Source organism: Lates calcarifer, linkage group LG12 (genome assembly GCF_001640805.2).
Source record: "Lates calcarifer isolate ASB-BC8 linkage group LG12, TLL_Latcal_v3, whole genome shotgun sequence".
Lineage (NCBI taxonomy): Eukaryota > Metazoa > Chordata > Actinopteri > Centropomidae > Lates > Lates calcarifer.
The window spans coordinates 18,962,821-18,990,497 of record NC_066844.1 but is presented as its reverse complement, the minus strand read 5'-3'; the positions used below and the strand labels follow the sequence as shown (position 1 = coordinate 18,990,497).

The window sequence follows — 27,677 nt, the reverse complement described above, 5'->3', positions numbered from 1 at the left end:
CTCTGAACCTGGACACACCTCGGGCAGCATGGCAGAGGAAAGTAGGAGGATTAAACTGAGCTTCTACCCACACTACTGTGAGCTGACACCACAAAAAAAAATAGAACAGTTTTTGCAGGATAGCCACCTGCCACCCCAGAGTGCAGTCTGTCCAAAACAACCTCAGTCTCAGTCAGTCAAGAGGGAACTGAGTCAGGGAAACCGCACTGTACTTAAGATCCACTCAAACCACCTTTTGTTGTACAACTTCCTCCAAAAAAATAAGTCTATACAGTTTATTGCATGTTTCAGTAAATATCTTAATATCTGTTATATTGTGTGCATGTGTGCTTTAGTTATTACTGGAGAGAAAACTCATGTAACAGTTTCTATGCTCTTTTGTGGTTTAACAAAAAGTAACACCTCTTACACAGCGTCTCAAACCCATTAGTCTATGTGCAGGCTTAAAAATCAACAGTTTCTATGACAACATGATACCTGCAAGCACAAAAAGACTATAACAAACACCTGGTTAACCTTTGTCACACTTAGTTGTGTAATGCTTAAACTGACACATTCTGCTCATTTTTAACTACATTTATATTTCTTACATTACATGTCTGTTATACCGTATATCACATATGTACTGATTACTCCTAGATTAATATTTTCATTACTGCTCCGCATCACAGTCAAATTCACTGTTAATATTTGGAGTATCTTCTAACCACTGTCATTTGCACTTTGTTCATACTTAATTCCTTCACTTCAATTTAATTTGTTGCTGTAGGGTTGAAATTGTCAGCTCAGTGTCTTCATATAGTGTTCAGTTGTTTGATATTGCTGCACTGAAATGTTATCTTATCCCTGAAGACAACTGAACTACACTGGAGAAAACATATACATGATTCATAGAATGTGCACAGTGAAATTCAGTGAATTTGATGTGAATCTGGACCATACTTATCTCCCCTCCGTGCCCCTGGTAACAACTGGATTCACAAAGTGGTTATACAAAGCTGTACTTGTTTTGTTATTTTTTCCCACAATGCATTATCTTAATCCCGACGTTACATTATCCTAATCCCTCCATATGTTGTTCGTGCCTCTGAGACAACAGAGGTTTCTCTTCTGAAGGGAACAAGGGTGGAACAAAGGCTGATAAGACAGTTAATAAGATTTGATGACTGGACAGTGGGGCACACCTGTTCAGGTCAGCCTCACTGTAACTTGCATCCTGACAACAGCAGTCAGCTTCTTCTTCTCCTGTACTTTCCAACAATGCGTCTCTACCACTGCACTCAGGTAAGATTGATTTTATAACTTTTATGTGTGAATGACTAAAATTAATATTTGTTTAATCATAAATATAGAGGCAAAAACATGTTCCAGGTTTGAATTTCCCAGGTCTCTGTTTGGGCAATGGATAGTGTTTGTTCTGGGTTCAGATCAACATTGGGCCTCTTTTAAAAATGCCTTACTTCCTGCTAGTAAACTGGAAATCTTACACAAAGTTACAACAATCTTAAAAATGTTTTCAACTCAGACCTTTTAACTGCAGCAGTTTATCACTGGGCCAAAGGACAGACGAATGAGACATTTACATTTACATTTTCAAAAACCACGCTCAATTTTTATTTTCAAAAACAGGAAGCAAAGTAAGTGGGATTTTATCTGTGGGATTGAAGAAAATCTCACATGGTTAATTTATTTTACAAATCCCAGGATCCAGGGAAATACAACAATGAACGATCCGGTTTTTGAGAAGATTTATCGGTAGATGTATCTTTTAATGTAATTTACAGATCATTTCAGCTGCAAAATATGTGAGTGATGTGAGTTTATAAATATTCAAGACCAACTTGATTGTTGGTGGGTAGACAGAATGGTCCATGTGGAATTGTGTGTTTAAGCTCTAAAAGCACGTAAGATATCTTTACATCATTTCAATTTTCCGAAGACTTACTTGCCTTTTGTTCATTCAGGCGTCACAAAAAATGGGACTTCGGAATAGAAGAGGTAAGATACAATCAAATAATAATCAAGTTTATATTGCTTTAGTCAATCTTAACAAACATGGTATTCACATTTGGTTAGAAGTCATAGTCCATCACTTTAAAAGCTACTTTCTGAACAGTTTGCTGCCAGCGCAAGTTCTACCCTTGCTGTGTGTACTGGATAATATGCTGGCAGCAATACAGTATGTGACTGTGTGTACTGGCCTTTGCTTATGTGTGTCAGAGAGACATCACTGCTGGATGGTCCAACCTCGCCAGGTGACTGGGAGTCAACAACAGGAGGATGGTGACCTCGTCAGGAAGCTGCCAAATCCCGTCCTGGCCTCCCACCAACACAGAAACCTTCACCAAGAACTGCTCCTCTGCCACAGACGGTGAGAAAACACAGAGCTCTGTACCCACTGCTGCGTATGATCAGGTCACACAGGCAGCAGCTGTATGCTGATCCATGTATACGTAAATGTTATGTCAGTCAAGGAGCATCTAATAATATCAAGACTCTGCAGAGGAGCTTGTTTTCCAGTGTTTTTGTTTTCAGGTGGACTGTTGTTTCTGCATGCCTGTGTCAGCTCTTAGTGGCCCAATTTTAGTTATCTGAGCTTTCCAAGCTTTCTGGTTTTTCAATGTGACATCCTCTGGGACTGGTGTGTAGGGCAAGTTGGAACTGCTATCAGAAGGCAGCAATAGTTCCCCAGATCTGCATTTTTTTTATTTGTCTCCTGCCTCAGTCAGAGAATCCTCTTACTCTTCCTCAGTTCAGGTGACCAGGGCTGTGGCCCAGGGATAAGCACCATGCTTAGGTGGTGTTTAACACTGATCAAGTCAAAGGTACAACACCTCCCCAGAGATCACAGCTAATCTCTCAACAGGGGGCAAGTGCTCTCACTCTCTTGCTCTGAGGAAGCAAAACGAACCACAAATACACTTTTTAATCTGTAATCTGTGCTGATAGATAAATTGACGTCCAGAGAAGACGTTTAAAGGTATATTTTGGTTGCTTATCTTTGTATAGAGATCCACCCTTTCATTAGTATTGTTGTTCATGTGTCCTCAGAGGTCTCCTGCCGAGAGTAAAGCCAGAGCTGCAACGTGTGCTGGAGCACAAAGTAAGAGAGCAGCACAAGCAGAGGGAGGTGGCCCTCCATTCTCCCTCCGACTTAGAGGCGAAGCTACGCACATGGCGGGAGAGAATACAAGTCGTAAGTTTGTTAGCTGAGGAGCAGGAAACAGTATTTGTAATTATCCAGTCACTCTTTGAGTAAGTCTGTGAGCATGTCTACAGATTAAGATGTCTAAACTACAGATAGACCGACAGATGTTTCCTGTGTTGCAGTGTGAGCTAGAGGAGAAGAAAAGGAACGAGAGCCTGCAGGACATACCAGAGTTTGTCCGTGTGAGAGGAACCTTGAAGCCCGTCCAAACTTCTTCATCATGACAGCCCGAGCTACAGGAGCACAGGTTCCTATGCTATTGTTAGCCTTCAGGAGGATCATCTTGAGTTGACAACTGACAGATACTGATAACATGCTGCCAAATCAATGCCAGAAAATGTAGAATATGCAGTACAAGAGATTTGTGTTTCAGCTTGGAAAAGTCTGAATATATCAGTCTTATTTTGTGTCATTTCCAATACCACAAAGCAAACCTGATGGATCATGGTAGCTCAGATAGGAGTGGACTTCTTTTGTAAAGTACCATAGTGTAAAAGGCTTCAAGTATCATAATATCTGACATTTACATTATGAGCTGTGGAAAGACACAAACGTGCACAAAAAAACAGCTGTTCTTATACTAGAAATATTCCTAAATTTTCTTGCCATAGAAAGTTACTGTATTTTGCAGTATTTTTAAAAAGGGCATTTTTATCAGGGTTGTAATTGACTATGCAAATACAGCTCAGTGGATAGAGTTTCCTTCAGAAACATCAAATGAGAATACAAGCGACAGGAATACATTTAAAAATTTTAATAAAACATCCAGGGAGGCTGACCATGTATGTAAAAACAAACACTGAAACTTAAGCTGGACTGAATCAGAATTGGCTCGCGACGACAGTGACAAAATAGTCTTGTCATTATTCACATAAAGGTAACAGCAGTCATAGGAATGAACTTGGATGTAGCTCTTTTTGCAGGATTCCTCAACCGTTTGCACTTCAGTGTGTTGTACCCTTTCACGCGTTTTGGGACTCAGCTGCTGACATCACAGGGCGAGTTAGGTTCAGAGAGCCTAACATCCGAAAAAAAAAAAAGCAATCATTGAATAATGATTATGGATTTTTGTTTAAAAAGTGACCAAGTGCCAGCTGGTAGTCTATATCAAGTTTCTCAGTCTGAATCTGAGGCATGCTGCAAACATTCACAAATAACTTGATATCTCTGCAAAGTAAATGCACGGACCAAACTTTAAAGAGTGACTGTTGAATAAGAAGGCCTGCTGAATAAAACACATTCACTCATTTTCTCTTGCGCATTCTGTGTAGCAACCTTAAACCTTGTGTACCGTTGACTGTAAACAAAAGTTTTACATTTGAAAGTGAACATTTCTTGTCCATTCATTCTGTGATTTACGTGATTTTGTTCCCCAAAACATGTTTATAAATACAAATTCTACTCACAAGCAGCAACCACATTCACCGTGTTTCTTATAACTCACCACCAGTGTGTTGTATTTGCTGCAGAATAAATTAGTAATAAATAAAATACAAAAAAATTGCTTTCACAAAAAAATGTAGACATAATGGCAGGGTGAGAATCTCTCGTCTGTGTTTCCCTGTGCCATCTACTACACTTTAAACATCTCATGGTGTTTGACAATATTTAGCAAGAGGTACAGCAGAAGAAGCACAGACAGAGGAGAGCAGGAGGCCACCGACGTGGTAAACTGGTGGTAAGGAGAGCACTGACATTATACTGGGCCCAAATAACAAGGCCAAGGAGTTTTACAGGTCAAAAAGGACAAATGGTGAAAGCTGGCTTCCAATTCGAGAGTTAAGGGGAAATATTTCCTAGCCAATTGTCCATTGGTACTGGTACACCATTTTAAGTTATATATTTTGTACTTGACTTCAAAATAAAAGCTATGGCACTGTTTGAAACCCCATTCTTTTTGTGAAAACAGATAAAAAGGAGTGATTTGATTACTTCTTGACCCACATTAAATGTGGTCTAACCTGGACTAAATTAAGATGGAGATACCAAAGACCATTTAAGATTTATAAAACCTTTAAGAAAACAAGGGCAATTCAATGTCTAGCTCAAAGACCACTCTGCTATAATTTGGGCTAAATTCCTTCTAGATCCTCTGGTCTGAATGGAAAAAAATCTGTAAAACTGCCCTTTATTTGTCAGTAAACAGAGTAAAAGGTTTTACAGATTTGAGATGGGGTTTCTGACAGCATTCAGGTTTTTACTAAGGTGTCTAGTACCTGCTACACAACTTTAAATCATGTAACAATGGCAAATTGATTGAAAAACATTATTCCCCAATTTTTAATACTCAAATGACACAAATCAAAAGCCAACTTCAACTGTGTAAAAAACAATTAAGGAATGCCATCCTTCCTTTGGCAGCACTGTGAGGGTGGCACACCCCAGTCATACACATAGGACAATCGCAGTTTGACTTCCTCTTTGCAGAGCCTGCCATCACGCTGGAGAGTTTGATGTTTTTCCAACATGTCCTCCAAGCTCTGCTTATGTGTGACCAAATATTTGTTGTTGCAACCACGTGATTTATACTCTGTGTCAAAGCGTGGATCATGCGTCCGCCGAACATCCACTGGTGCCAGCCAGGCACCCAGTGACACATCCTCACTCTGCCACGTCTTGAAGTAACCTGCATTCAGATGTACATAATGCACCAGGTCGGCTGAGAGGATGTAGCCCCCACCCAGTGCATAAGGCAGGTAGTAGTCACAGAGCTCCCAAGAGCTTTCCCGCCATTTGCCAGCTGTTTTCACTCGTCCTCTCCCTGAGAAGAAGCCCCAGTACAACCGGTTGGGCTCTTTCCCCTTCAGCTCCTCTTTAAGGAGGTCCAAGCGAGCAAATGTGTCATCATCTGCTTTGAGTAACAAACTTGAACTCCACATTCTGGTCCAGCCAGGAGTACATGTGGAGCAGCTTGAGTGTTAAGTTCTCGTAAGAATCTCGTAAGTCAGGCAGTAAGAGCAGGTCTTTGTGCCGCCCTTGCTCTGTGTTAAGGTTCTGTAGGTCCTCGCTGGAAAGCCCCTGAGTTCCAACCACAAACATGGCCAGAACATCAGAGTCCCGCTTGGCGAGCCAGGTGCTGCGGATGATACTCCTCCGTTCTGTGTACTTAGGTCCAGTTGTGATGAGGACCACAAGGAATGCTGACTTCTCTTTGGATGTGGAGGGGGGGTTGTGCTGCTCTGGACGGGACTGCAAAGCACTGGCATGGGGAGCTAAGCCTGGAGGATCCTGGTGACCCTGTTTCAGGGTTTCTGAGGTACATTTGGCCAAGAAGACAAGAACTACAGCAAAGCTGCAAACAGTGCCGATGACCAGGGCTGTCTTGTGGCGGCACACTAGACGTATAAGATTCATGCTGCTGACTCTGGGACAAAAAAACACAAAAGACACATAAATTGACACATAAATTCAACTCTGTACTCATACATTTCTGCAAGCATTATCAGAAAACTTGCATCAGGTGGCTACGACATGAGTTTAACTTAAAGAAGTCAAATTAGCATTTTGTGTTTCTCATCTTATGATAAATAGAATATTGCTAAGCTTGTTTTACTGCTGTGTTTACAGGCATTACAGATGAAAACAATAACTTTTAAGCATCAGCATTGACTAAGTCTGTAGTATCACATGACATTCAATCGGCAGTAGCACCTTTAAATCTTGTATTTTTAATTATAGCACTAATGCGCATGTGAATCACAGATTTTGTTTTGGATGACGGTAGCCACCGTTTAAGTTAGCAAACTAACGTCGCCTCAGCAGCACACCCATGACACCGTACACTGCATAGACGCGTCACAACAATGTTGTACGTAGTGTTAAAATAAATAGAATTTAGTTGGTTACCTTAGCCAAGTGACAAGTGCCTGTCCCGTGGGTGATACAGCCAGAGCGGGCCACAGAAAGCAGCTTTGTGGGGCTAACGTTAGCTACCAAGATAAGACCCTCTGCGCAATTTGCGAGCTCACTCCTACTGATTGTAAACACACGCAGGCTGCTCATATTGATCCAAACCGGTGATAAAACCACTAACTTTTGTGGGGTCGACCAGGAAGGCTACAGTGAGCAGGTTAAGTGGTAGGCTGAGTGAGCAGAGCCAGGTATCGCTGTACTTATTCCCTGTCTCGTAGAGTTAACCAAATTGGTTCTGTGTGGCTGTGACGAAGAGGAACCGGAAGTGAAGCCCCTGGAAGAGGAGGATAAAATAACACACAGTAAACATTCACGTGGACAAACATTTTGTTTTCTTTGTATGGATTTTATTAGTAATAAAAAAAATCGTACAACCTAGACACGAGGAAATGGCCTAACTCCAAGTTTAGCTTTAGACATGTTTGCACCATAATTACATGTTTATAAAAATAACACCAGTTAAAAAACTTGTTAAATTTTACATGTGTGTTTAGAAAGTCATTTGAAAAAGGACAATAAAATCAATGAGGGGCAGTTCGAGAACAGCTGCTCACTGGCGCACGCGCATTAGTCAGTTTCCAGTGTCTGCAGATATCAAGAAGAAGTTTGGAGAGATCAAGACCGGATGGTATGTATGTTTGCGTCAAAATAAAAGCATAGACATACCCATTTGGAATTCTCTGACAAGTCTATTTTAATCCATCGGAGTCTAATGGATTAAAATAGACTTGATGGGGATAATCACCTTGATATGTTGTTTCATACACGTGGCACATATTTGTTGGGCCTCGACTGAACCCTACAACAGGCTATAGGGCAGCTTCATTATCTACACAGGCACCCAAAACCCGAAGCCATGGATAGATTAAAGATATTATCTAATGCCTCAAGTTATATTTATTAATGAACAGATCAAATTAACTACTAAAAATATTACAGATGTCGCCATTAATTTGCTTCCAATATGATTGCAGTTATCAACTCTCACTCTGTATCTGCAGTCAAAAACTGCCAAAGACAATCATGCTCACAATTGCTGACACAAATATTAGGCACTTCACATATGCATGCAACACTCCGTAGTTCCAGATTGTGTGTCTTTGAGCAATGTGTATGTTCTTTTACACATGTCGAGATGTCATGGCAATTTTATTTTTGATCAAATTAATTATTTTACATAATTTTCACCGTGTAGTTTAAGATTCGTCTTGGGTGTAGTGATATTTTATTTTGAAATTTATAACCGGATGCTTAATGTTTCAATGCGGCAATGACAAGCAAGGAAAAAATGGCCTCATCGTAGTAAAAACTAGTATGTCGTCTATATCTAAACAACGTTCAGGATTTCAACAGGCTTGGTCATGTAAATGCATAACTTGATGTATTTGTCCGTTTCAGAATAGCTCTGAAGCATTACGTTACCGGGCAGCAGTTAACTGACGTTAACGTTGGACGAGGACAGCGGCAAGCGATGACGGTCAGGAGAACCAGCCGATACCCTGGGACATGTCCAGTCATACTCGCCATCTTTCTGCTAAATTTGACTGTGCAGTTGGTGAAAACATCTTCTGACTATGACCCTTATAAAATCCTGGGTGTCAGCAGGAGTGCCAGTCAAGCAGAAATCAAAAAGGCGTACAAGAGCCTTGCCAGGGAATGGTGAGTGACTGACACCACCATCACATCTTGGCTGTAGCAGATCAGCCCTGTTCAGTTTAGTAGGGCTGTGTGCATCTGGCACCTGAATTGATGCTTGTTATCACTTAACCCATCATATTGTGATCTAATTAAAAATGATAAACAGTAAACCCTCTGCTAACCCAGTATGAACCTAGCAGTGATATATGGTGTCATGTGCTTTTTTGTAGGCATCCAGACAAGAATAAGGACCCAAAAGCTGAGGACATGTTCATCAAGATTTCTAAGTCATATGAGGTGGGTAAAAATGGATTACATCATGTCATGTACAATATTTGATACATGCTCCAGCTGACACCTCTGACAGTATGTTTCACTTTCTGTATCAGGGTCTCTCTCTGTTTTATAATGCCCTCCTCTCACTTCTGCCTTCCCTTCTCTCTTGCACACAGATTTTGTCCAATGAAGAGCGGAGGTCCAACTTTGACCGCTATGGGCAGATGGATGATAACCAGCCCTTTGGCCAGTCACAACATCACGGTTTCCGCAGCTTCCACAACAGTTTCTACTTTGATGAGTCCTTTTTCCATTTTCCCAGGTATTCTATTTTCAGTATTGCCTTATTCATTCTGATAGGAGTCAGAAATATTTTTATTCAGATTCAGATTTGTAAAGACACCACTGGTAGAGGTGTACATGAGGTGCAGCTGATAGTTAACTTGATGTTATACTGTCACAGCTGTTTTCAAAAGTACCAGCATGCTTGGGATCAAATCCTGTTTCATAAGGGAACATGTCTGTTCTTTTGTCTTTGTCCATGTTCCCATAAATGTGCTAATAAATATTGATATTCTAGTAAGCACTTGTGGTCAGAGTAGTGGCTTAGCTTCTCAGATGTGATTCTCCAATTCTCCATATGAAACTGATTGAAAAAATATGTTTTTTAATTAATTTATTTTTTTCCTGTTGGTCAAACAAAATAAGGAATTTAAAGCCATCACATTGGAGATTGCTAACCTTAGATGGAAATTTGTCATTTTTAAAAATTATATTCATTGTTTGATGGAAAAAAAGATTGATCAATAATGCAGGATCAAATCAGAGCACTTTTTTCTTTGATTAACAAGCTAAAGTTCCCAGTTAGTGGAATTTGATTAGTTGTTTTGTTTTTGATTAGTTGTTCTGCCTCCTCTCAGCATGTGCGCCAAATTAAGAATGAGTGAACAAATTGAAGTTATAGACAGTTTTCTCTCAGGTCATGTCCCTGACAGCACCCTGAAGGCTGAAGCTAAAAAAAGACTCACTGTCTTGCTTTCGACCCTCCTCCAGGTCCAGGGACTTTGCAGACAGCAAGTACCTGCTTCACCACGCACAGTTTAACAGCGATGTCCTTCCAGACAGCCACAAGAGGCCTTACCTAATCAAAGTGACCTATGAGTGGTGCTTTGCATGCATCCATATTGAGCCTGTGTGGAAAGAGACGGTGCAGGAGCTGGAGCCGCTGGGTAAGTCTGCCGTCACTGGACCATCAGTCTGCCCCCAACGCCCCCTCAGGATCGAGGCTGGTTTTCCTAAAAGCATCATAACACAAGACTGATGTTCACTCAGTTGCAGGCCATTAGGACAAATGTAATTTGTGTGTTAAGATCCTGTGCAGAGAGCTGGCCATTTCTTTAATTATTCATTAGGGTTTATTTGTTCTTCTCAGCTCCCTGGTACAGAGTGTAAAGCCAAGGGAGAAATTCAGCCCAGAGTAATGGCTGTCTTGCACTGGAGATGAGTTTAAAGTTGTTGTGTTAATTCTGCCAATTAAAAGTACAGTGTTCTCAGTACCCTTTAGATGAAGTCTGAAAGCGTTATACGTTATACAGCCTGCCCTGGAAATACAGTATATCCTGCATGTTAGTGTAACCCATTGCTCTTAACTGTGCTCAAGGCACCACTTATAAACAGTAGAATTTCCATTCCGTATGGGTCGACGGATGCTCGATGGATTTTAACTGGATGTAGCCTAAAGTTTAGTCTGTATATAAGGCCATCTTTATTTGACATAATGTTTTTGACAAAAAGCTATTGAACAATATGTTTGTTAAATTATAGGTTCTGCTTTAAAGCAGCATGTAAATGTGCAGCACATGCATATGAGAAATATATTTGGGTCTGAAGTTGCTAAATGTTTCACTATGGTCACCAGCTAGTCGGTAACTTTGTCTGATGTTTGGTGCTTGACAGGAAGGAGGAAGCTTTGTTTTCTCTGTTGCTGTGCTGTACAGATTTCTTTTAGGTGGTATTTTTCCATCACTACCAGAGAGCTTGTGTTTTTCGTTATTGTATCAGGAACAATAGCAGTCTGTTTTTTTTTTTTTTTTTTCTTTCACCCCAGGTGTGGGCATTGGCATCGTGGACCTGGGTTATGAGCGTCGCCTTGCCAACCAGCTGGGAGCTCACCGCGCTCCCTCCATCATCGGGCTGGTGAACGGCAGGGTGACCTTCTTCCATCAGGCTGTGGTGCGAGAACACCTGCGACAGTTCATTGAAGACCTGCTGCCCCACAAACTGGTGGAAAGGGTAACTACCACTGACGCAAATATACCACTACTGCTGCTTTTTGTAGACTTTATAAACCCAATCTGTAATTACCTGCCGAGCATATGATTTTTTTTTTTTTTTACATAAACGAAATAGGAAACGTTGTCTCTTAACTAATTGTAATCAAATATATAGGCATGATTCAAGTTCTAAGTTTTTGAACTAATTTCCTTTGTTTCTCTAGATCACAGATAATAACTACCTGGCTTTTCTGGATAACTGGCACGTGGAAAATAAGCCCAGTGTTCTCTTGTTTGACCAAGTCCCCATTGTTCCCCTGCTCTACAAAGTAAGCTATGTATTTAAACGTGTGCACACACACGCACACACACACACTGACACACAATTAGTTGTGGGATGTTAATTAGACTAAATATTATTGTGGACAGTTCATTCTGCTTCTTCAAGCTGGCTAATATTCTGAGATCTGGTGCTGAGGAGTTGTTTGCTCTAACACACAAGAGAGCAGATAAATTAGACCCCAACAGCAACTACAGAGGCATCTGTCTGAGCAGCTGTTTCTGCTTGAGCTAATTTTTCTTTTCACAAATGATTTTGTAGCTCCTCCATTGTTAAACCCTTTTATAGTTATCATAACTTAATGTCAATAAGTGAGTTGGATTGAGACAGGGAGAGAGAATAGAAAGTTAGAGAGTGTCTACAGATATGAGTTTATATAAAAGCAGATTTCAGTTTGCTTTGAACTCTCCTCCTCCTGCACGCTGATCTCTCTTTCATTTTAATGTGTTTATTTGAGGTGCTCTAATCTTCCCACTCCACTCTCCAGTTAACAGCGTTCGCCTTCAGAGACTATGTGCGCTTCGGCTACGTGGACCAGGGCGACACTCACTGCACTCGGCTCCTGCGGCAGTTCAACATAAACACATACGCCCCCACCATGCTTCTGTTTAAGGAGGACACAGAGAAGCCCGTCGACATCATCCAGGTACACCCCACTCTCTTAGTTTAACAGCACTAATTCGTTCCCCTCTGCAATATCCGAACAGCTTCCTACAGGGTGAAGCTTGAATCTGAGCTTTGATATTTCTGTCAAAAATAAAACACTCCACTCACATTTTTTCTTACTTTGTGCCTCTCACACCCCTTGAACTTAATCTCTCTCTCAGGCCAGAGGGATGAAGCGACAGATCATGGATGAGTTTGTCTCCAACAACAAGTTCCTGCAGGTGCCACGACTCGTAAACCAGCAGCTTTTTGATGAGCTGTGTCCCGTCAAGCAGTTCCACCGCAGGAAGGAAGTAAGACTTTTTATAAGCAGAGTTACAACCTGTATTCTCGTATTTTGACCCCTTGTTGACCCCTTGACTAGTAATCAAAGGAGGCGTCTTCCTTGCCTCTCCCTTTATTGTCTACTCCTGTTGAATTACTGTAGAAGGGAAAGAAAAAGCCAAAACTAACTAGGAGTCAAATTTGACGTTTAACACAATAGAGACAACTGTAAGAAGCCGAGATCCAAATGGAATAGTTGGGCAAGCATTACAGCAGTTGTCAGGGTGTGTGGGTAAGCAAGACTTTGTGGACTGATGTGAGTGAACCTTTCGCAGGTACTGTGTGCTGCTGATCACTGGGGAGGACCAAGCCTTTCTTCCAGGCAACAAGGCTTTCCTGGACTTTGCCTCAGCTAACAGAAAAGAGGTGCTGCGCTTTGCATACGTCTACCAGCGTCACCAGCAGCCCCTCTGTCAGGCGCTGCTCCACAGTCAAGGCTTCACTCTCAGCTCAGGTCAGTGGCAGAAACACACAGTAAGCACACACCCCCCCCTCGGAATGCACTGAAACGCACATTGTATCAGTTAAATACTAAATGCTCAGAATCTGATATGTGTCAGATTACAGATGAAGCCTCACTTTACAGTGTAAGTGCTCTCTGACACCGCTGACAGGTGGTGATACTCGAGAGGCGGAGCCAGGCTGGTAAGGTCCTGTACCGCTCTGTGAGTGGAGGCTGGAACGGCAGCGAAGAGGACAAGTACCACCTTCACGAACAGCTGGAGCTCCTTCAGAAAGACCCCACCTACCTCACCTCGGACGCCACCCTGCCAGAGCTCAACAACGAGATGGCCCCTGTAAGTCACACACCAGATAATGAACAAATCAATCTGACAATTGTATTTTTTTTCTGATCACTGTTGCCGTTTTTTCTCTTTTGTGTTTGATCCCTCATTAGATTTTTATAATTCAGTGGATGAACGCTGCCTATGATTACATCCTTCAAATATACGATGACCTTCTCTACTCAAACTGGTAAGACAACACTCACCCCGGAAAGTCAGTGCTAAGACAGACAGTGTGTCGCACTTTTGCTGTTATTTTTGAAATGTATCAGAAGCTGAGTCACGCTTCTGCATCAGGATGTTGTGATACCCACCTGATGGGGGCTCTGTAGGTAGGAATTTATTGTGCCCCATCATAGCTGTGATGCACCTTCTCTGCATGTTTCACTAATGATATGTGTCCCTCCTCAAGGCGAGAGATGATGCCCATCCTGTCCTTGATCTTCTCAGCTCTCTTCATTCTTTTTGGCACCGTCATCATCCAGGCCTTCAGGTGAGAAGCACGACTCAGTCTGAGACTTCACATGCCTGATCATTTGACTTGAAATGATTTGAATTTAAAAAAGTCATTTACTTGATAAGTTACTGATTAGCTATGCTGTTATTTAGCATTTGTATGTGTCAGTTGTCTTTTTCAGTTCTACACAATTATTCCTGCTTTTGACTCCAGTTGAGCCAAATACTGGATGGGTAGTGTCAGAGTCTGAGCTTTTATTATACTGATTTTCCATTTCCATTTCCATTCCACTTTCCATTCTGTGGTCTGATTTCAGTGAGCCAGGCGAGAACAAACCCCGGAAACCAAAGCCAAAGGAGCAACCACAGACTGAGGACGACGCATCAAGTAGAGCGAGCACCTCAAGGTAACATAGTGACATTAAGCAAACACAAGATAGACACAGAATACTCTGAGCAAAGGTCACTGCAGATCCATAACCAAATGCCTGTTTCGACATGAACAACCTGCTCTGCTCGCGGACTCAGAAAGATGCTTTTTAAAACTTATTTCGTAATGCAATGTCTGTCCAACAGGCTTTCATTATTAATTGAATATAATAATAATTGATCGTAGAGTATTGTGGTAATGAATTCATATGTTATTCAGTCCAGTAGTGAGAGAGTTAGAAAAAGAGAGCTAAAAGGTAAAGAAGCATGTGAAAGGTCAAATTGAAACTCTTTAAAAATAAACTGTCCCTGTTAATCTACAACTGACTGATGGTTAATCCACATGCTTTTCCGTGGGGTTTAGGGTTTTATTCCACATATACTACTTTACCAGAATTTTGCTCTTTTACCTATTCTCCGATTTTAGTTCTAGCCAACCATTTAATAAAATCACGGTCACCTTTACACATCATTGTTTGTGGACATGTAGCTGAGATTTTCCAGCCTCTTTTTCAAGTGTTATGTCAGGTATGTTAATTATAGCACACAGCAGTGATTAACATGCTCAGCTATCTTTTAACATCTGAATTCTTAACAAGAGGAACTGACACAATTATTTTAAAATCTCTCCTACGGCCATTGTTGTACTTATGAGATAGATTCTTTTTTTTTTACAATGTTCACATGCCACATGTACATTCAGAAAGTCACTGGTAGCTTTGATTGTTCCCCCCTCGCCATACAAGGCCATGAATTTCCACTTTTCTACCCCTGTCTGTGAACTTAACATTCAGTCTTCTGAGTCTGTCTTGCTCATTGGTCAATGCAGTCGTCCTCCCAAGAAGGACTTTGTGGAGGTGACGGAGCTGACAGACATCACGTACACCAGCAACCTGGTCAAGCTGAGGCCTGGCCACATCAATGTTGTACTAGTGCTCACCAATGCCTCCAAGAATGCCTTGCTCAGGAAATTTGCCAAGGAGGTTTTCTCTTTCTCTGGGTAAGTCTCAGCATTCAGTATTGTGGAGGTTTTAGTTTCTATTACTTTTTATTATTTTAATGTTTTATTTTATTGTTTATCTATGAATAACACCTATTAATCCCAAACCCCTCTGCCATTACAGGACTCAGACCCTCCACTTCTCTTTCCTTAACGCGGACAAGCACCGCCACTGGATGCCTTCACTCCTGCGCTCAGCCTCTGATGCTACAGACAGAGAGGGCCACTCAGATGAAGACGAGGAGCCTTCCGACTACGCCGGACATGTTCCTGGCCCTCAACGGCCACAAGAAGTACTTTTGCCTCTTCAGACCTGTCTTCACAGGGGACGATCCCAACGACTCCTCAACCGAGACCTCATTTTCCTCTGACAGCAGGAGAAAGTCACGGTCCAGATCCAGATCCAGCTCACACTCTCGATCCCGGTCCCATTCCAGGGAGGATGGGGCTGGCCCCAAGAGAGGCTCCAGTAGGGCCACCACTATAGAAGTCCACCATAAGCTTGACAGGTTGGGACTGTGGATGGAAAGGCTAATGGAGGGCACGCTGCCCAGATTACAGGTCCCTGTGTGGCCCTCTCTTGATGAAACGGCAAACAGCTCCTCCACAGACAGCTGAGGTCAAAGTAAGATCAGTACAAATGGTAGCAGATACACTTTATGGTCTTGCCTCCTGATTAAGTTCTTTAACAAGAAAACTGCAGAGTGTTGCAGCTTTCAAATTATTATTTAAGTCTTCTTTTGCAGAGTTAAGTTGCTGCGCGGTACGGTTGCAACCAATTTACAGAATGTCTTATTTTGTGTGGAGCAGTTGGAAATCAATGGCTTAGAGTAGCAGGCAGCAGCAAACCTTTAAAATACACCTGTGTCCATCTATCGCATGCTGAGGCAAAGGCAAATCTGAGCTGTTTGACTCCACTTTATGTCTCCAGTACAGAGACAGAAGGAACAAAAACAGGGTTTCTCTTGTTGTCTTCTTAAAAATGTCTAAAGTGAGTCAGAGCACACACAGTCAAGCTTCACACACACACAGTGTGTGTTGTGTTATTTTCGTCTCCTTCACTTTGTCTCTTTACATTCATAAGGTGAAGTCACTCAGCACAGGATAAGTACATTTTTTTTGCTGAAGTACAATAGAGCCTTTAAAACATGCTTCAAGCCTGAGCATGTCTTTATTGACTAGCCTCTGTCGTGACTTTGACCTTTGGCATTATGTCCCCTGTGATGGAGAATTCAGCTGTATGGCGTCAGTTCTCTGCGGTTAGTAGGCTAATAAGAGTAAAGGCTTGCAAACTGAGCCTGTTGCGCTGAATTTACAGATAAATAATTTGTTTTTGTGAATTTGTAGGAGTTGAACTTGATTCTTGACCTTTTGTGCGCTATTATAGATCTGACGCAACCCTTTTGATTCCAGGTATAAAGACAAACAGAACTTTACAGCATGGTAAACAGCAATAATCGACTTACTCTCACAACATTGTTTACATTTCAGTATGTTTTTAGAGAAGGACTGAGGATTGAATAGGGTTTTTTTTCTGCACAGACTAGGTTGCCATGTCCTGCAGCTGTTTTGTTTAGGGATTTAACATGAATATGCTACCAGCCAAGTTTGAACACTGATGATGTTAAACGTCATTTTTGATAAGTGGTACCCAGAATGTTGAGGTTTGCCTTTTTGTCTTGACAGTTGCTGTTTATTTGGGGCTTATTCCACTTATTTTGTAAGTCAGGTGTCTGAATCAGGGAGAACCGACAAATCCTACCATATTATTCCCGCCCTCTTTTAAGTCTGCGCCCTCCAACCACTGTAAATGTTACTGCATGGAATAAGTAGACCTAAAATCACTAATAAGTGTTTAATGAATTTGCACTGGCAATTTAAATGTTTCACCCGTCTCCTCCTTTTACTCTGTAATTGAATCATTTGCTGCTCAAGAAATAATATTTGCGGTAAACTGTAACTTCATTTAAGTCCATATCCAGCTGTAGTGTAACTTATTCAAAGAAACTCCTTTTAAAACAGTTTATTTATTAAAATGTGTGGATAAGTTTGACCTGTTTTGATGTCACTTTCCTCCATGCTTCTTGAAACTAATAAATATTTTTATCTACAACAACACAGCATTCAATATGTTAATGTAGGTAAATCAATAAGTGAATTGTCTAAGCTACAGTACATAGGGTAAATTTAAATATGACAAATTACAATCAGAAGATAATACAACAACAAATATTGACCATAAATATAACTACTGCTAAACATGTATGTATATTCGGCATGTGCGTTTAAACACAGTACATTTCATGGCAATTTAAAGAACCAACAGTTGTGTGTGTTTTTCCTCAGTACTCATTAGAAATATCAAACACTTTCTTCATGGAAAGGTCTTCAGGGCCGAAGGAGAGTGGCAGCAGCTCGTCCACAGCCACCTTCAGGCATGTGCCGTCAGGCTTGGACAGATACACTTCCCAGTTTGATCCAAACTGTAAAGGAAAGAAGAAAGAAAGAATTGCTAGCAGCTCAATCCATGCACACGGCACTAGACTGCGCACACAGTGTCCAAAAACACTGCAGCTGTTATGCGTTAACCATGCCAGTACAAGGCAGTGTAAGTGTTGCCAGTCTCTTAGAAACAAAAACTCAAGATTATTCTAAAAGGAGAGCTTGATACTGTTCAACCTCATGGACTGGAAAATAAAAGTTCTGTTAAAAAAAAAAAAAAAAAAAAAAAAAATTGCAATTTATTTACTCAACCAAGATGTGCAGAAATAATACCTCTCTCATGAACTGCCTACAGCCACCACATGGGGAGATGAACTGGTCATTCAAGTCACTGCAAAGAGCAAATGAGAAAAAATGTAGATGAGAAACAAAAGTATTTTCAACTATGACAAACAAGCTCTTGATTATGAAAAGTATTCATGCTGTTGAAGCTTGTGTTTGATGTGTAGGACTGATGACGGTGAGTCACAGTGTTGACTTAATTAATCTCATCATATTGTAGTTTCCCTAGTTCTTCCAAACATCCTCCAATGACTAATGATGCACAACTACATATTTTCTTATGCTTTAGGTACAGGATGTTGACGTGCTGTTTAATACTCATTTACACATTTACTTACTACTCATCTGTCTTGTTTTTGGCTCAGCAGCTGGTCAGTTGGTTCAACATTACGTAAGACAGAATTTCGTTCGGAGACGCAATGAGGGGAAGTTTGGCAGGGTTTGATTACGTGTAAAACGAAACAGAACTCCAGTAAAGTGAGTCATGGTGTGACAACACCGCAATAATGATGGTGCAAGGGAAAAGACAGATGCTGGTGCATCAGAAAATGCAGATAATTTTCCAGAGAGTAGTCTGTATTACTGAGAAAGGGAGGTTACCTGGCAATTGCAATAGCCTTGAAAGTTTTGTAACCCTCAGACACTGCCTTCGAGATGGCATTCCTCTCAGCACACACACCCAGATTGTAGCAGGCGTTCTCCACATTGCAACCTGTGGGAAACACAGATGTTGTCACCAGCTAATAGAAAGAAATAGTTAGTTATATCAAGTTAATAGTTAACTTCTTCTGTACCAGTTAAATAGTTACTCAGTGGGTCTTTGCACTCACAAGCTGTTTGCCCCCCAGACATTTCTGCTGGGGGACACGTGATTTGCTAAGCTTTGCACAGTCCAGCACCATGGACAGGACAGTTGTATCTTTGCCTTACAGTGACATTTGACATCCCTGTTAGCATGTACAGTGCTGTTGAGGCAAGTGACGCAATGGCAAAAAGTCACCTTAGTTCATGGGAAAATTTTTATAAATTTGTCAGTCCTGAGAAATGAGATTTTACTCAGCCAGCTGGGATGAGTAAAGACTGACCCTGGTGAGGATTTAAAAATGGTATGCTGTAAGAAGACATGTTAAAATTAAACCTTTACTCTGAGCATGTCTCATTGAGCTCAGTCATTTGAACTGTCTGTTGTCAGGTAATCATTAACATAGAGTTACATAATGAAACTTCTATCAAGCAAATGATCAATTTCCATGTACTTTAATTTTGGAAAAATAAAATCAGAAAGGTCAGGCAAATGATATTCTGCCACTTCTCCCGCATATTAGCTTATCTCAAACAACAACACAGCAGCAAGAGTAGACACAACTCAAACACAAGTTGCATAATCCTGTAGTTCTGATAACAGCAAAGAACTTGACAGATACATTTTAGTGAACCATTCAGTAAGACTATGCCTGACTATCAAGTAAAATGCAGATGGTTAATTCCTGTTCCATCCTAAACCTAAATGTCAAACCTCATACCAAATATTCACTCTGACCCAACAATCCAGAGGCCACATTTCACATGTACTTTACCTGTGAACACACTGTTGTCAAGTGTCAGGACAGCAGCTCCAACTCTGAATTTGCTGTAAGGACAATACGCTTGCTTCTTAGCCTCCTGAGACTGGTGGATCAGGTTTTTGACTGTGTCCTGGGACAAGTGCCTGGAGCCCTGGTCCTTAATATGCATCACTTCCCTGTTGAATTTGACTCTGTCCATTCTTGCTCTTGGGGTTTGTATGGCTGTTTTTGAGTCAGTGAATGAGTCTGTTGTTGCTCAGCTTTAAATGTGAATGGGACAGAGGGAAGGGGGAGAGGGTGCAGTCACAGCCAATCACTCGCTAGGATGTCAAAATGATGTCACGAGGAAATGGTAGGTGGCTGAGTTCCTGCCATTACTCATCTGTATTTTTGAGCAATCATAATAGTAAACGTGATGTTTGGCAGGTTGCATGCCTGTATGCCTGCCTTCCTGATTGTTTTTGTTCCTCATTTATTTCGTCTTACAGTGTGTCAGTTAACCAAAAACAGAGGAGACAGTTTGTGAAAATATGTATCTTTATTGTTAAGTCCAGTTTCTCTTTAAGCTCTAAGTCAGTGGTGATGTGGAGGATTCAAAGACCAGAATGATCCCTGAAATGGATGTGACATCGCTTCAGGAAAACACTAAAAACACAATAGAATAACTATAAAGTACAAAGTGCATTCAGCTGCATTTATATGTGAGACTTGGTTTGTTTTTACAGTAACCTGAGTCTTCTTTCTCAGACGATATTCACTAAGTGGGGAAAAAGTGTGTTTTTTTTTATCCGTGTGTGTTTTAATGAGTTCACACTTGGATGTTTGTTACAGATAATTTCATATCAGCAAATATATTCATTTTTATATAAAAGTACTGTATAAAAGACAGCAACAACAAAAATATCCATTAGCCTTTGGGTCCATTAGGATCCATTCAAATCTTCCTCATAGCAGAGTCTTAGGTGAGCTTGCCATTAAGAGTCTCATTAGCGGTTCTGGATGACCCAGTTGATCCATCCGAGGTAGTTTCTGACCTTAGTGTAGACGCCAGGGTAGTAAGCATAGGCACAGCCAATGCCCCAGGATACAATACCCTCAAATTTACCGTTACAGACAAGGGGTCCTCCTGAGTCACCCTGAGGATGGAAAAGTGAACAGTTAAAAGTTTTTGTAAAGGGAGTGTGACACTTTTTAATGTAAAATAAAAGCTTGACAGACAAAAAATCTTAATCTTTGAAGCTGCAATAATCAATATTTTCATATTCGCAGTGGATCAAGGGACTATGAGTAATTTGAAGGCCGTCGCTTGTTGTGACAAGAGAGAGAATTATTGCCCCAGTTGAGTTTCTCATAGGTATAGGGAGCATTTTTTTTTTATATTTTGGATCATTGTTTTGGTTTTCTGGCCTGCCACTCCACTTTTATTCACTCTTTTTTTTCCTCTAAGGAGTCGGTGAGGATCAAATCATAACTATAAGGAGATTGAATGTCTGACTTAAATTTGTCAGGTGATCAGAAATATCTCTCCAAAAAAAAAAAAAAAAAATGCTTCTACTGTTTGCCAACATTTGTGAACTTCATAAAGTGATAATATGTCAGTGTTGTGTTTACAGCTTGTTCCACTGCTCCCAAGTGGCCCAAAATGTATTAATGCAGCTTTAATAATATTTAACTGAAATGAATTGTTCTTGCTGTCAATCAGTTTGAGTCTAATAACAAGTTTCAGTCCTGTGTTTTGAATTTTGGATAGTGAATCTGTGTCTCCTATACAATATTGTGGAACATTATACAACAGCTCTCATCATTACAGTACATATTTTCAGTATTACATTATTACAGCATCATCATTCATCACTGAGTGGAGTTTAGTTCTATTATGTTAACTGCATTTGTATTTCATTGCAGTACCTGGAAGTATTTTATCACCAGTTGCTATGCTAATCAAAAAGAAATCTCTCCCTCTTGATCACACACACATACACACACTCGCACAACTTTGTGGCTCACCTGACAAGAATCTTTCCCACCATAGATCGAGCCAGCGCAGATCATGTTATTTGTGATCCTAAAGTAGTAATAGTTCCAGCAATTAGAGAAGATGTCCACATCTACAGACCTCAGTACAGGTGACAGGCTGTAGCTGTTGAGCCATGTCACACCCCAGCCACTGACTGTGCATCGGGCAAGGTCAGCCAATGGAGGTGCATCCGGATCTGGCAAAGTGGCCGGGGCAACCATGTCATTGATGACAGCTGGCCGGTCCAACTGACCCACAGAGAACAGAGTAGGCATTCAATCAGTCAACATAATATGCTGTTACTGAAGGTAGCATTGTAGATTTTTTATTCACATCACAAAAGGAGTTTCTACAGCGTGAGTAAAGAAGGTTGTTGCTCTTCAAATTGACCTACTCTGCTGGCTGTTTAACTCATTGATGACTCATTAAAAGAATGTATAAAAACACTGTATAAAACAGACTATATTGAATTAAACATGAACAGGTTAGGGACATAAAAGGGTGAATAAGCACCTGAATGTGAAGCATGTTATTCAATAAAGGGGTTGAATATAACAGTATCTCAAACAGGACTCTAGAGCACTCTGCTACTTCAGCTCCATCAGACATCCCCTACGTTCACAATAAAAAGCAGTGAGTCGGTGGTCTAATTGACTGGAAGTGAATTCACGAGACTTCTAATAGGCCTTTTCCACTCTGTCATAGGAAACTTATTAAAATAAATAATGGGTAAAGGGATGTTCTACTAATTCTACACGTGAAGATCTAGTTGTGAGTACTATCATACTGGGGCTGTGAAAGTAATTGTATACTGTAGTCTTTTGTAGCTCTGTGAAAATAACCCTGACAAAACCATAAGGGTTATCATATATATATATATATATTATATATATATATATATATATATATATTCACTTTTGCACTGCAAATAACTCTGTAGAACTCTGAACTCTGCTGCTCACATGTTGTTGTTTTTTTGTTTTTTTTAATTTAAGCAATACTACTAACTGAAACTTAAAATCTGTCTCTTGTGAGCCCCCCAACTTTATGAAAAGGCAATACTAAGGTGGCAGTAGGAGTAATTTAGTTGTGCCAAATAGTAAGCATTTAAAATACAATGCTTGCTCATTGGTCCTACATTGTGTTTCAGATTTCATGAATGGCACCCATGTTAGCTATGATATGAAGCGTCCCTTGAGGAGCAGTGCAAATGTGTAACATGACAGAACATACATCATTTGCAATTGTAAATATTGCTACAGGTATATATATTTATAGGTCAAATTACATTTTCACCAATGTCTGATTCACAGTTGTGTTGCAGGTTACTGACTGTGTTTTATCAAATCTGCATCAACACACAGCTGCTATTTAATATTCCTGAGCTACCTCTTACCTTAAGCAGCATGATATCATTGTCAAATGTCCAGTGTTGGTACTGGTAGTGCCTGAGGACTAAGGAAACATTGAAAAACTGCTCAAAACCCTCCTTCTTGTGGATGCTGTGCTCACTCAGGACCACTTGGATCAGGTGACCCCTACAAATGCACAGTAAAAGGCAAAGGTCAAGATTTGCTCGTCAAACACTAATCAGACAATCCTTCATTTTGAGATTCAACTCCAGGGGGCAATCAGGTTTAAATGCCACAGGTGCAAAACTGCAATGACTTACGGCCTCCAGCAGTGGGCAGCAGACACCACCCACTGTGCGTGGAATGAGGGTGCCTCCACAGAAGTGGTAGTCCATGAACAGGAGGGAGGCTTGATACTTGATGGAGTAGGGATTTACCTCTGTGCCCCCAATGATTCTGTTCCCGTTCGCACCTAAAATCCGAGGTGCACAGAGACACAAAGGCTTATGTCAAAGATCCTATTCATCAATGAAAAGTACCTCATAACTTTTAGTTTTTGCTCACATATGAAGTCAGCTGTTGTCAGTTTGAAATACAGTATATAATTATATTCCCAGATGCCGTTGTTTCTCACCTGTTAGGTTTGCAACAAGCAGAAGGAGCAGTGAGAGGTGACAGGATGGAACGAGGTTCATCTTAGAAACTAGCAGAAAAAGAAAAAAAAGGTGGATGAGAGAAAAACTTGGAAAAGAGCCTTTCTTGTCCCACATTCACATTCATTCATTCCATTGCACTCTTTATGAACTGAAATGAGAAGTGTAATATTATCACTTTGCTTGAGAACATCCCGCATTATCAACCACTATGGACAAAAGCAGTGAATGCAGATCACTGCTGTAGTTCACCGCACACCAAATATCTGTATGTTATTCTTTACGACTATTACTTTAAGTGTAACTGAAACTTACAATCTTAGAAGACTGTGGCCAGATTTACTGCCATTCTGAGGAGTATAGAGAGTCCAGAAAACTTTTTTTCTAGTAGTCTTAAAGGAATTTGTTGTGTACAGAGACTTCAGCTGCTACTACTAGGCTCATGTTAATTTAGTGGTTTGAAGTTTATAACCACAAGTAAAGGGGAGGCTCTTCACTTACATGCTGTTGCTGTTTTATTTTGAAGTTCCTCTCAAATCAAATTATCGAGTTTCAAGTGTTTTATTTTAACTTTAAGTTTTAAAAAATGACGCAGTGACTCTTCATCACCTAACCAACTAGCGCTCTGTATTGCAGCATTTGATCCACAGTCCCACAGCTGATCAAAAATAATACATAAAATACATTCTTTACAAAGTTGTCTCACCTTATCAAGAGTCAAGTAAGAAAACAGTCCAAGTCCAGCATCCACACACTGGCACACACACTCTTACACGCTCCTCTCATACCGGGGACATACAGTAAAGCTTGAGAACCCTCAGGCCTCTTTTATACTGTAACCATGCCTGTCACTCTCATTGTTCCCCCTGCCATTGTCCACCAAATATCTAAGTGTCTCTCTCTCTCTTGCTCTCTCTCTCTTTCACACACACACACACACACACACACAAAAAGCAGAGAATCTGACCTAGTACAGGGGGAAAAAAACCCAACAAAAACAAAAACCGCAGCCCTCTCTTTCTTTACGCTTGTCTTTGTTCTCACAGATTCAGGCTATTGTCCAGTGGTGGAGACAAAGTGAAGCTTAACAGAGATGAAACCCAACAAGCCAGAGAAATGATAGAATATACTTGCCAGACATGTTGTTGCTGTATCCAGTGATGTTACAGAGGTCAGGACAAAAGCTGCTATGATGTCTGAGTATGATATCAACGTGACACCTAGCAGAACATGACAGCATTTATTCTTTTCTTGAACAAGGAAAAAGTTTTTCTCGGAAATCCTATATAATCAAACTGGGATTAAGAATGAGCATGTCTATTACTCATATGTCTTTATGTCTCTTGTTCCTCTGTTTTCCCCTCAGTCTCAGGGTTAACATAAAACAATCATTTTTACAGTAAGATGGGTAACACCGGTGCTACAGCCCGGCCTGTGTTCATGTTGATAAGTCTTATCCAGCAGAGATGCACTGTGTTGTCTTTAGTATCCTTGCCCTCCTCTCCCGGCCTCTTCCATCTCCCCAGGTGTCGCTCTCATTTAGGTTCCCAGCATGTGTTTTTTTTCCACGCGGTGGGGCATTTGGTTTGTAACTCATAGCCTCCATACAACCTACGTTCCCCAAGGTGTCATTCCAACTGTGAGGGTGAAAGGCGATAGCATGCTCCCCTCTCACTCAGGTGCAAAACTGAGGTGACAAACAGGATGCCGCTGTGTGTGTGTGTGTGTGAGAGTAAGAGAGAGAGAGAGAGAGAGAGAGAGAGAGAGAGAGAGAGAGAGAGAGAGAGGCCTTAGACAAAACTGCATGTGCTGTATATACGTATCTGTGGTGGGTCTGAGAGGTGCACGTGTCACTGAAACGTAGTCAGAACATGGAGACTTGTTTTGCCCCAGGCAGGTCTTTGTGTTGATATAAAAAGACTGAATATGTCCACTCCATATGTCCACTGATTTGTCTGTCATCTGATCTGTCATTACATTATATTGACACTCTTCATTGACTCTACATTGGCCACACCAGATTATTGTTGCATGTTAATAAAACAGCTGGATATTGAAAAATCTTGTTGGCAATAAAATATAGCTCCAGCTGTGCATTTAAAAGGTCAGTCTACAATCTATGTGTCTATAGGATTTCTGCCTCATACGTATAAAATAACCAGAAAGAGATGTCTGTTTCTGCGTAATCCAGCAAATTAGATACCTGACACCTGATACTGTAAGGCAATGGGTTTTTGATTTGTAGCATTTCCCATTTTGACTGAATCCATTCAGAGATATTAAAGATACAGATACCTTTGTATAAACGGTATGGCACTTCTCTGATGGTTGATAAATTTATATCGTCTCATGGTATACTGCATGTCATCATATCAGCCAACCCTAGGTCAAGGCATAAGTAAAGTAAGCAAGGTACATGAGAAAATGTGTTTTGTTTTGTTTTTTTAAAGTATGGCTGAACTGTTCCTTTAAAAATGTCTTGATATTATAAAGACCAACTGCAGGTTAGATGTTTGCATTACTTCCAAAATATTTGCTTGAGTCATCTTTGCTTTGTCTGTATTTATGAAAGAGAGGAAATAACCTTATGCTTGAAGGTGAGCGTTGGTCCAGGAAACACCTGACAGTGGGAGGCCACACAAAGCCGTCTCTCCCATTCTACTGGGTGAGGCATCAATTATTCAGCTCGCTCTAAATGTGGGACAAGAGGAGGTCAGGCAAGATTCTCCACCCATGCTGTGGATGATGCTGACTTGCCAGAGGGCTGATGATGATGATGATGATGATGATGATGATGATGATGATGATGATCAGGCTGATGATAATGAGTTATTACCGTAGCCAGCGTGGATTCGATGATGACCGATGATTCATACTCATGCAGAGCAACACTAGTGTGTCACTGCCTGCATAGAATACCTCTGTGTTGTCTTGACTGCAGATGTGAATTTTTTCCCCACAGCTACAAAACAAAACCGTGCACACATACACACACACACACACACAGACCCACAGACCCACACAGTAGGCCATTGAAACATTTCAGCACGGATAAGCCTGGATGATGACACAGACAGAGCGTGCTGATACAGTATAGATGAACCCGCTCAGCACAGTACCTTGTGTTGCCATGGCAACGATGTAAGGCCTTTCGACAAGTCAGGAGGGGTCAGGAAAAGGAGTTCTGATAGTGCTGGGATGGGGGGGGGGGGTTGCAGGGCAGTTTTTGAAGGTGAACTTTGCTGCTCTCTCTCAATGCTACAGTGTTGGACCCTGGTGCTACATGATGAACGATGAAATTAAAATCTTTTTTTTCCCCCACAAGAAACTGACTCCTCCTGTTTCCAGAAAGGAGTGGATGTTCAAGCTGGACCAGCAGAAAAGGAGCAAAGGACACTGGTTATCTGGCTGCAGTGGTTTAGCTGCTGGTATGGTGTAGGATAATATCCTAAAACCTCTACAGCTATGATGAACCTGCTCATGTCTTTTTGTGTTGTGCTGCTGGACCTCATGACAGTTCACAGTGAGTAGACTACATGTTTTTCAGTTTTGTGAACAAAATATGTGACGCTTTTTTCAGTTTTAATGCTGGATTCTGATTTTAAAGGTCTTAGCTTAAGTGGTTAGTAACAGTAGTAATACTAAGACATTTCTTTTGATTTAAACTATTTCCTAATTTGAAGGGACAAGAGATTATGCTCATTTAGAGTTAGATGAGAAAATTTATTTCACTTTCACGCTGTACGTTAAATATGAAGCTGCTGCCAGCACCTGGTTAGCTTATGTTTGCATAAAGACTGAAAACAGGGAGAACAGTTAACTCTGTTGAGAGGTATAGATAATGGATGGATGGGTGGACCTCCAAAGCTCACTAATGAACATGTTATATCTTGTTTGTTTAATCTATACAAAAACAAAAGTGTGAAAAAAATAACTCATTCTTTTACAGGGGGTTATTTGCCAGACTGTTTCTTGGCTGAGAGCAGGACCCTCCAGAGT

General features: G+C 40.9%; 4 protein-coding genes and 1 pseudogene across 5 annotated transcripts; 2 read left to right on the top strand and 3 right to left on the bottom strand.

Moving 5' to 3' along the window:
* Nucleotides 1-2,161: 2,161 nt before the first annotated feature.
* si:ch211-160o17.6 (protein FAM107B) lies at nucleotides 2,162-3,825 on the top strand. The gene is made up of 3 exons (XM_018677714.2): nucleotides 2,162-2,371; nucleotides 3,052-3,196; nucleotides 3,331-3,825. Exons 1-3 carry the CDS (start codon nucleotides 2,163-2,165, stop codon nucleotides 3,430-3,432), a joined length of 456 nt encoding a protein of 151 aa, XP_018533230.2. The 5' UTR covers nucleotide 2,162; the 3' UTR covers nucleotides 3,433-3,825.
* Nucleotides 3,826-3,947: 122 nt separating this feature from the next.
* Nucleotides 3,948-7,393, bottom strand: b3galt6 (UDP-Gal:betaGal beta 1,3-galactosyltransferase polypeptide 6). The gene is given in 3 exon segments (XM_018677713.2): nucleotides 3,948-6,066; nucleotides 6,068-6,572; nucleotides 7,055-7,393. Coding segments are annotated over 2 exon segments (1,020 nt in total). The 5' UTR covers nucleotides 6,563-6,572; nucleotides 7,055-7,393; the 3' UTR covers nucleotides 3,948-5,541.
* A 958-nt stretch (nucleotides 7,394-8,351) lies between these two features.
* On the top strand, nucleotides 8,352-17,423 carry LOC108884065 (dnaJ homolog subfamily C member 16-like; annotated as a pseudogene).
* Nucleotides 17,316-19,916, bottom strand: cdab (cytidine deaminase b). 2 transcript variants are annotated; one of them, XM_018677710.2, is made up of 4 exons: nucleotides 19,669-19,914; nucleotides 18,692-18,803; nucleotides 18,083-18,140; nucleotides 17,316-17,790 (listed from the first exon to the last, which is right to left on the bottom strand). In XM_018677710.2, exons 1-4 carry the CDS (start codon nucleotides 19,853-19,855, stop codon nucleotides 17,650-17,652), a joined length of 498 nt encoding a protein of 165 aa, XP_018533226.1. In that variant the 5' UTR covers nucleotides 19,856-19,914; the 3' UTR covers nucleotides 17,316-17,649. The 2 variants fall into 2 exon arrangements, with proteins under 2 accessions (XP_018533226.1, XP_050930311.1); XM_051074354.1 differs by having other exon boundaries at nucleotides 17,557-17,790; nucleotides 18,057-18,140; nucleotides 19,669-19,916.
* A 146-nt stretch (nucleotides 19,917-20,062) lies between these two features.
* On the bottom strand, nucleotides 20,063-23,720 carry LOC108884062 (serine protease 1-like). The gene is given in 6 exon segments (XM_018677709.2): nucleotides 20,063-20,792; nucleotides 21,664-21,921; nucleotides 23,070-23,211; nucleotides 23,346-23,386; nucleotides 23,388-23,497; nucleotides 23,660-23,720. Coding segments are annotated over 6 exon segments (762 nt in total). The 3' UTR covers nucleotides 20,063-20,642.
* Between the last annotated feature and the right edge of the window lie 3,957 nt (nucleotides 23,721-27,677).

Excerpts from the sequence above, each read along its gene's own strand:
- cdab (XM_018677710.2), bottom strand. The coding sequence starts at position 19,855 with ATGGACAGAGTCAAATTCAACAGGGAAGTGATGCATATTAAGGACCAG. Across the intron at positions 18,141-18,691 it reads AAGGCTATTGCAATTGCCAG|TGACTTGAATGACCAGTTCA; the intron begins GTAACCTCCCTT and ends TGCTCTTTGCAG. Across the intron at positions 17,791-18,082 it reads GTAGGCAGTTCATGAGAGAG|TTTGGATCAAACTGGGAAGT; the intron begins GTATTATTTCTG and ends TTTCCTTTACAG.
- si:ch211-160o17.6 (XM_018677714.2), top strand. The coding sequence starts at position 2,163 with ATGCTGGCAGCAATACAGTATGTGACTGTGTGTACTGGCCTTTGCTTA. Across the intron at positions 2,372-3,051 it reads CTGCTCCTCTGCCACAGACG|AGGTCTCCTGCCGAGAGTAA; the intron begins GTGAGAAAACAC and ends ATGTGTCCTCAG. Across the intron at positions 3,197-3,330 it reads GGCGGGAGAGAATACAAGTC|TGTGAGCTAGAGGAGAAGAA; the intron begins GTAAGTTTGTTA and ends CCTGTGTTGCAG.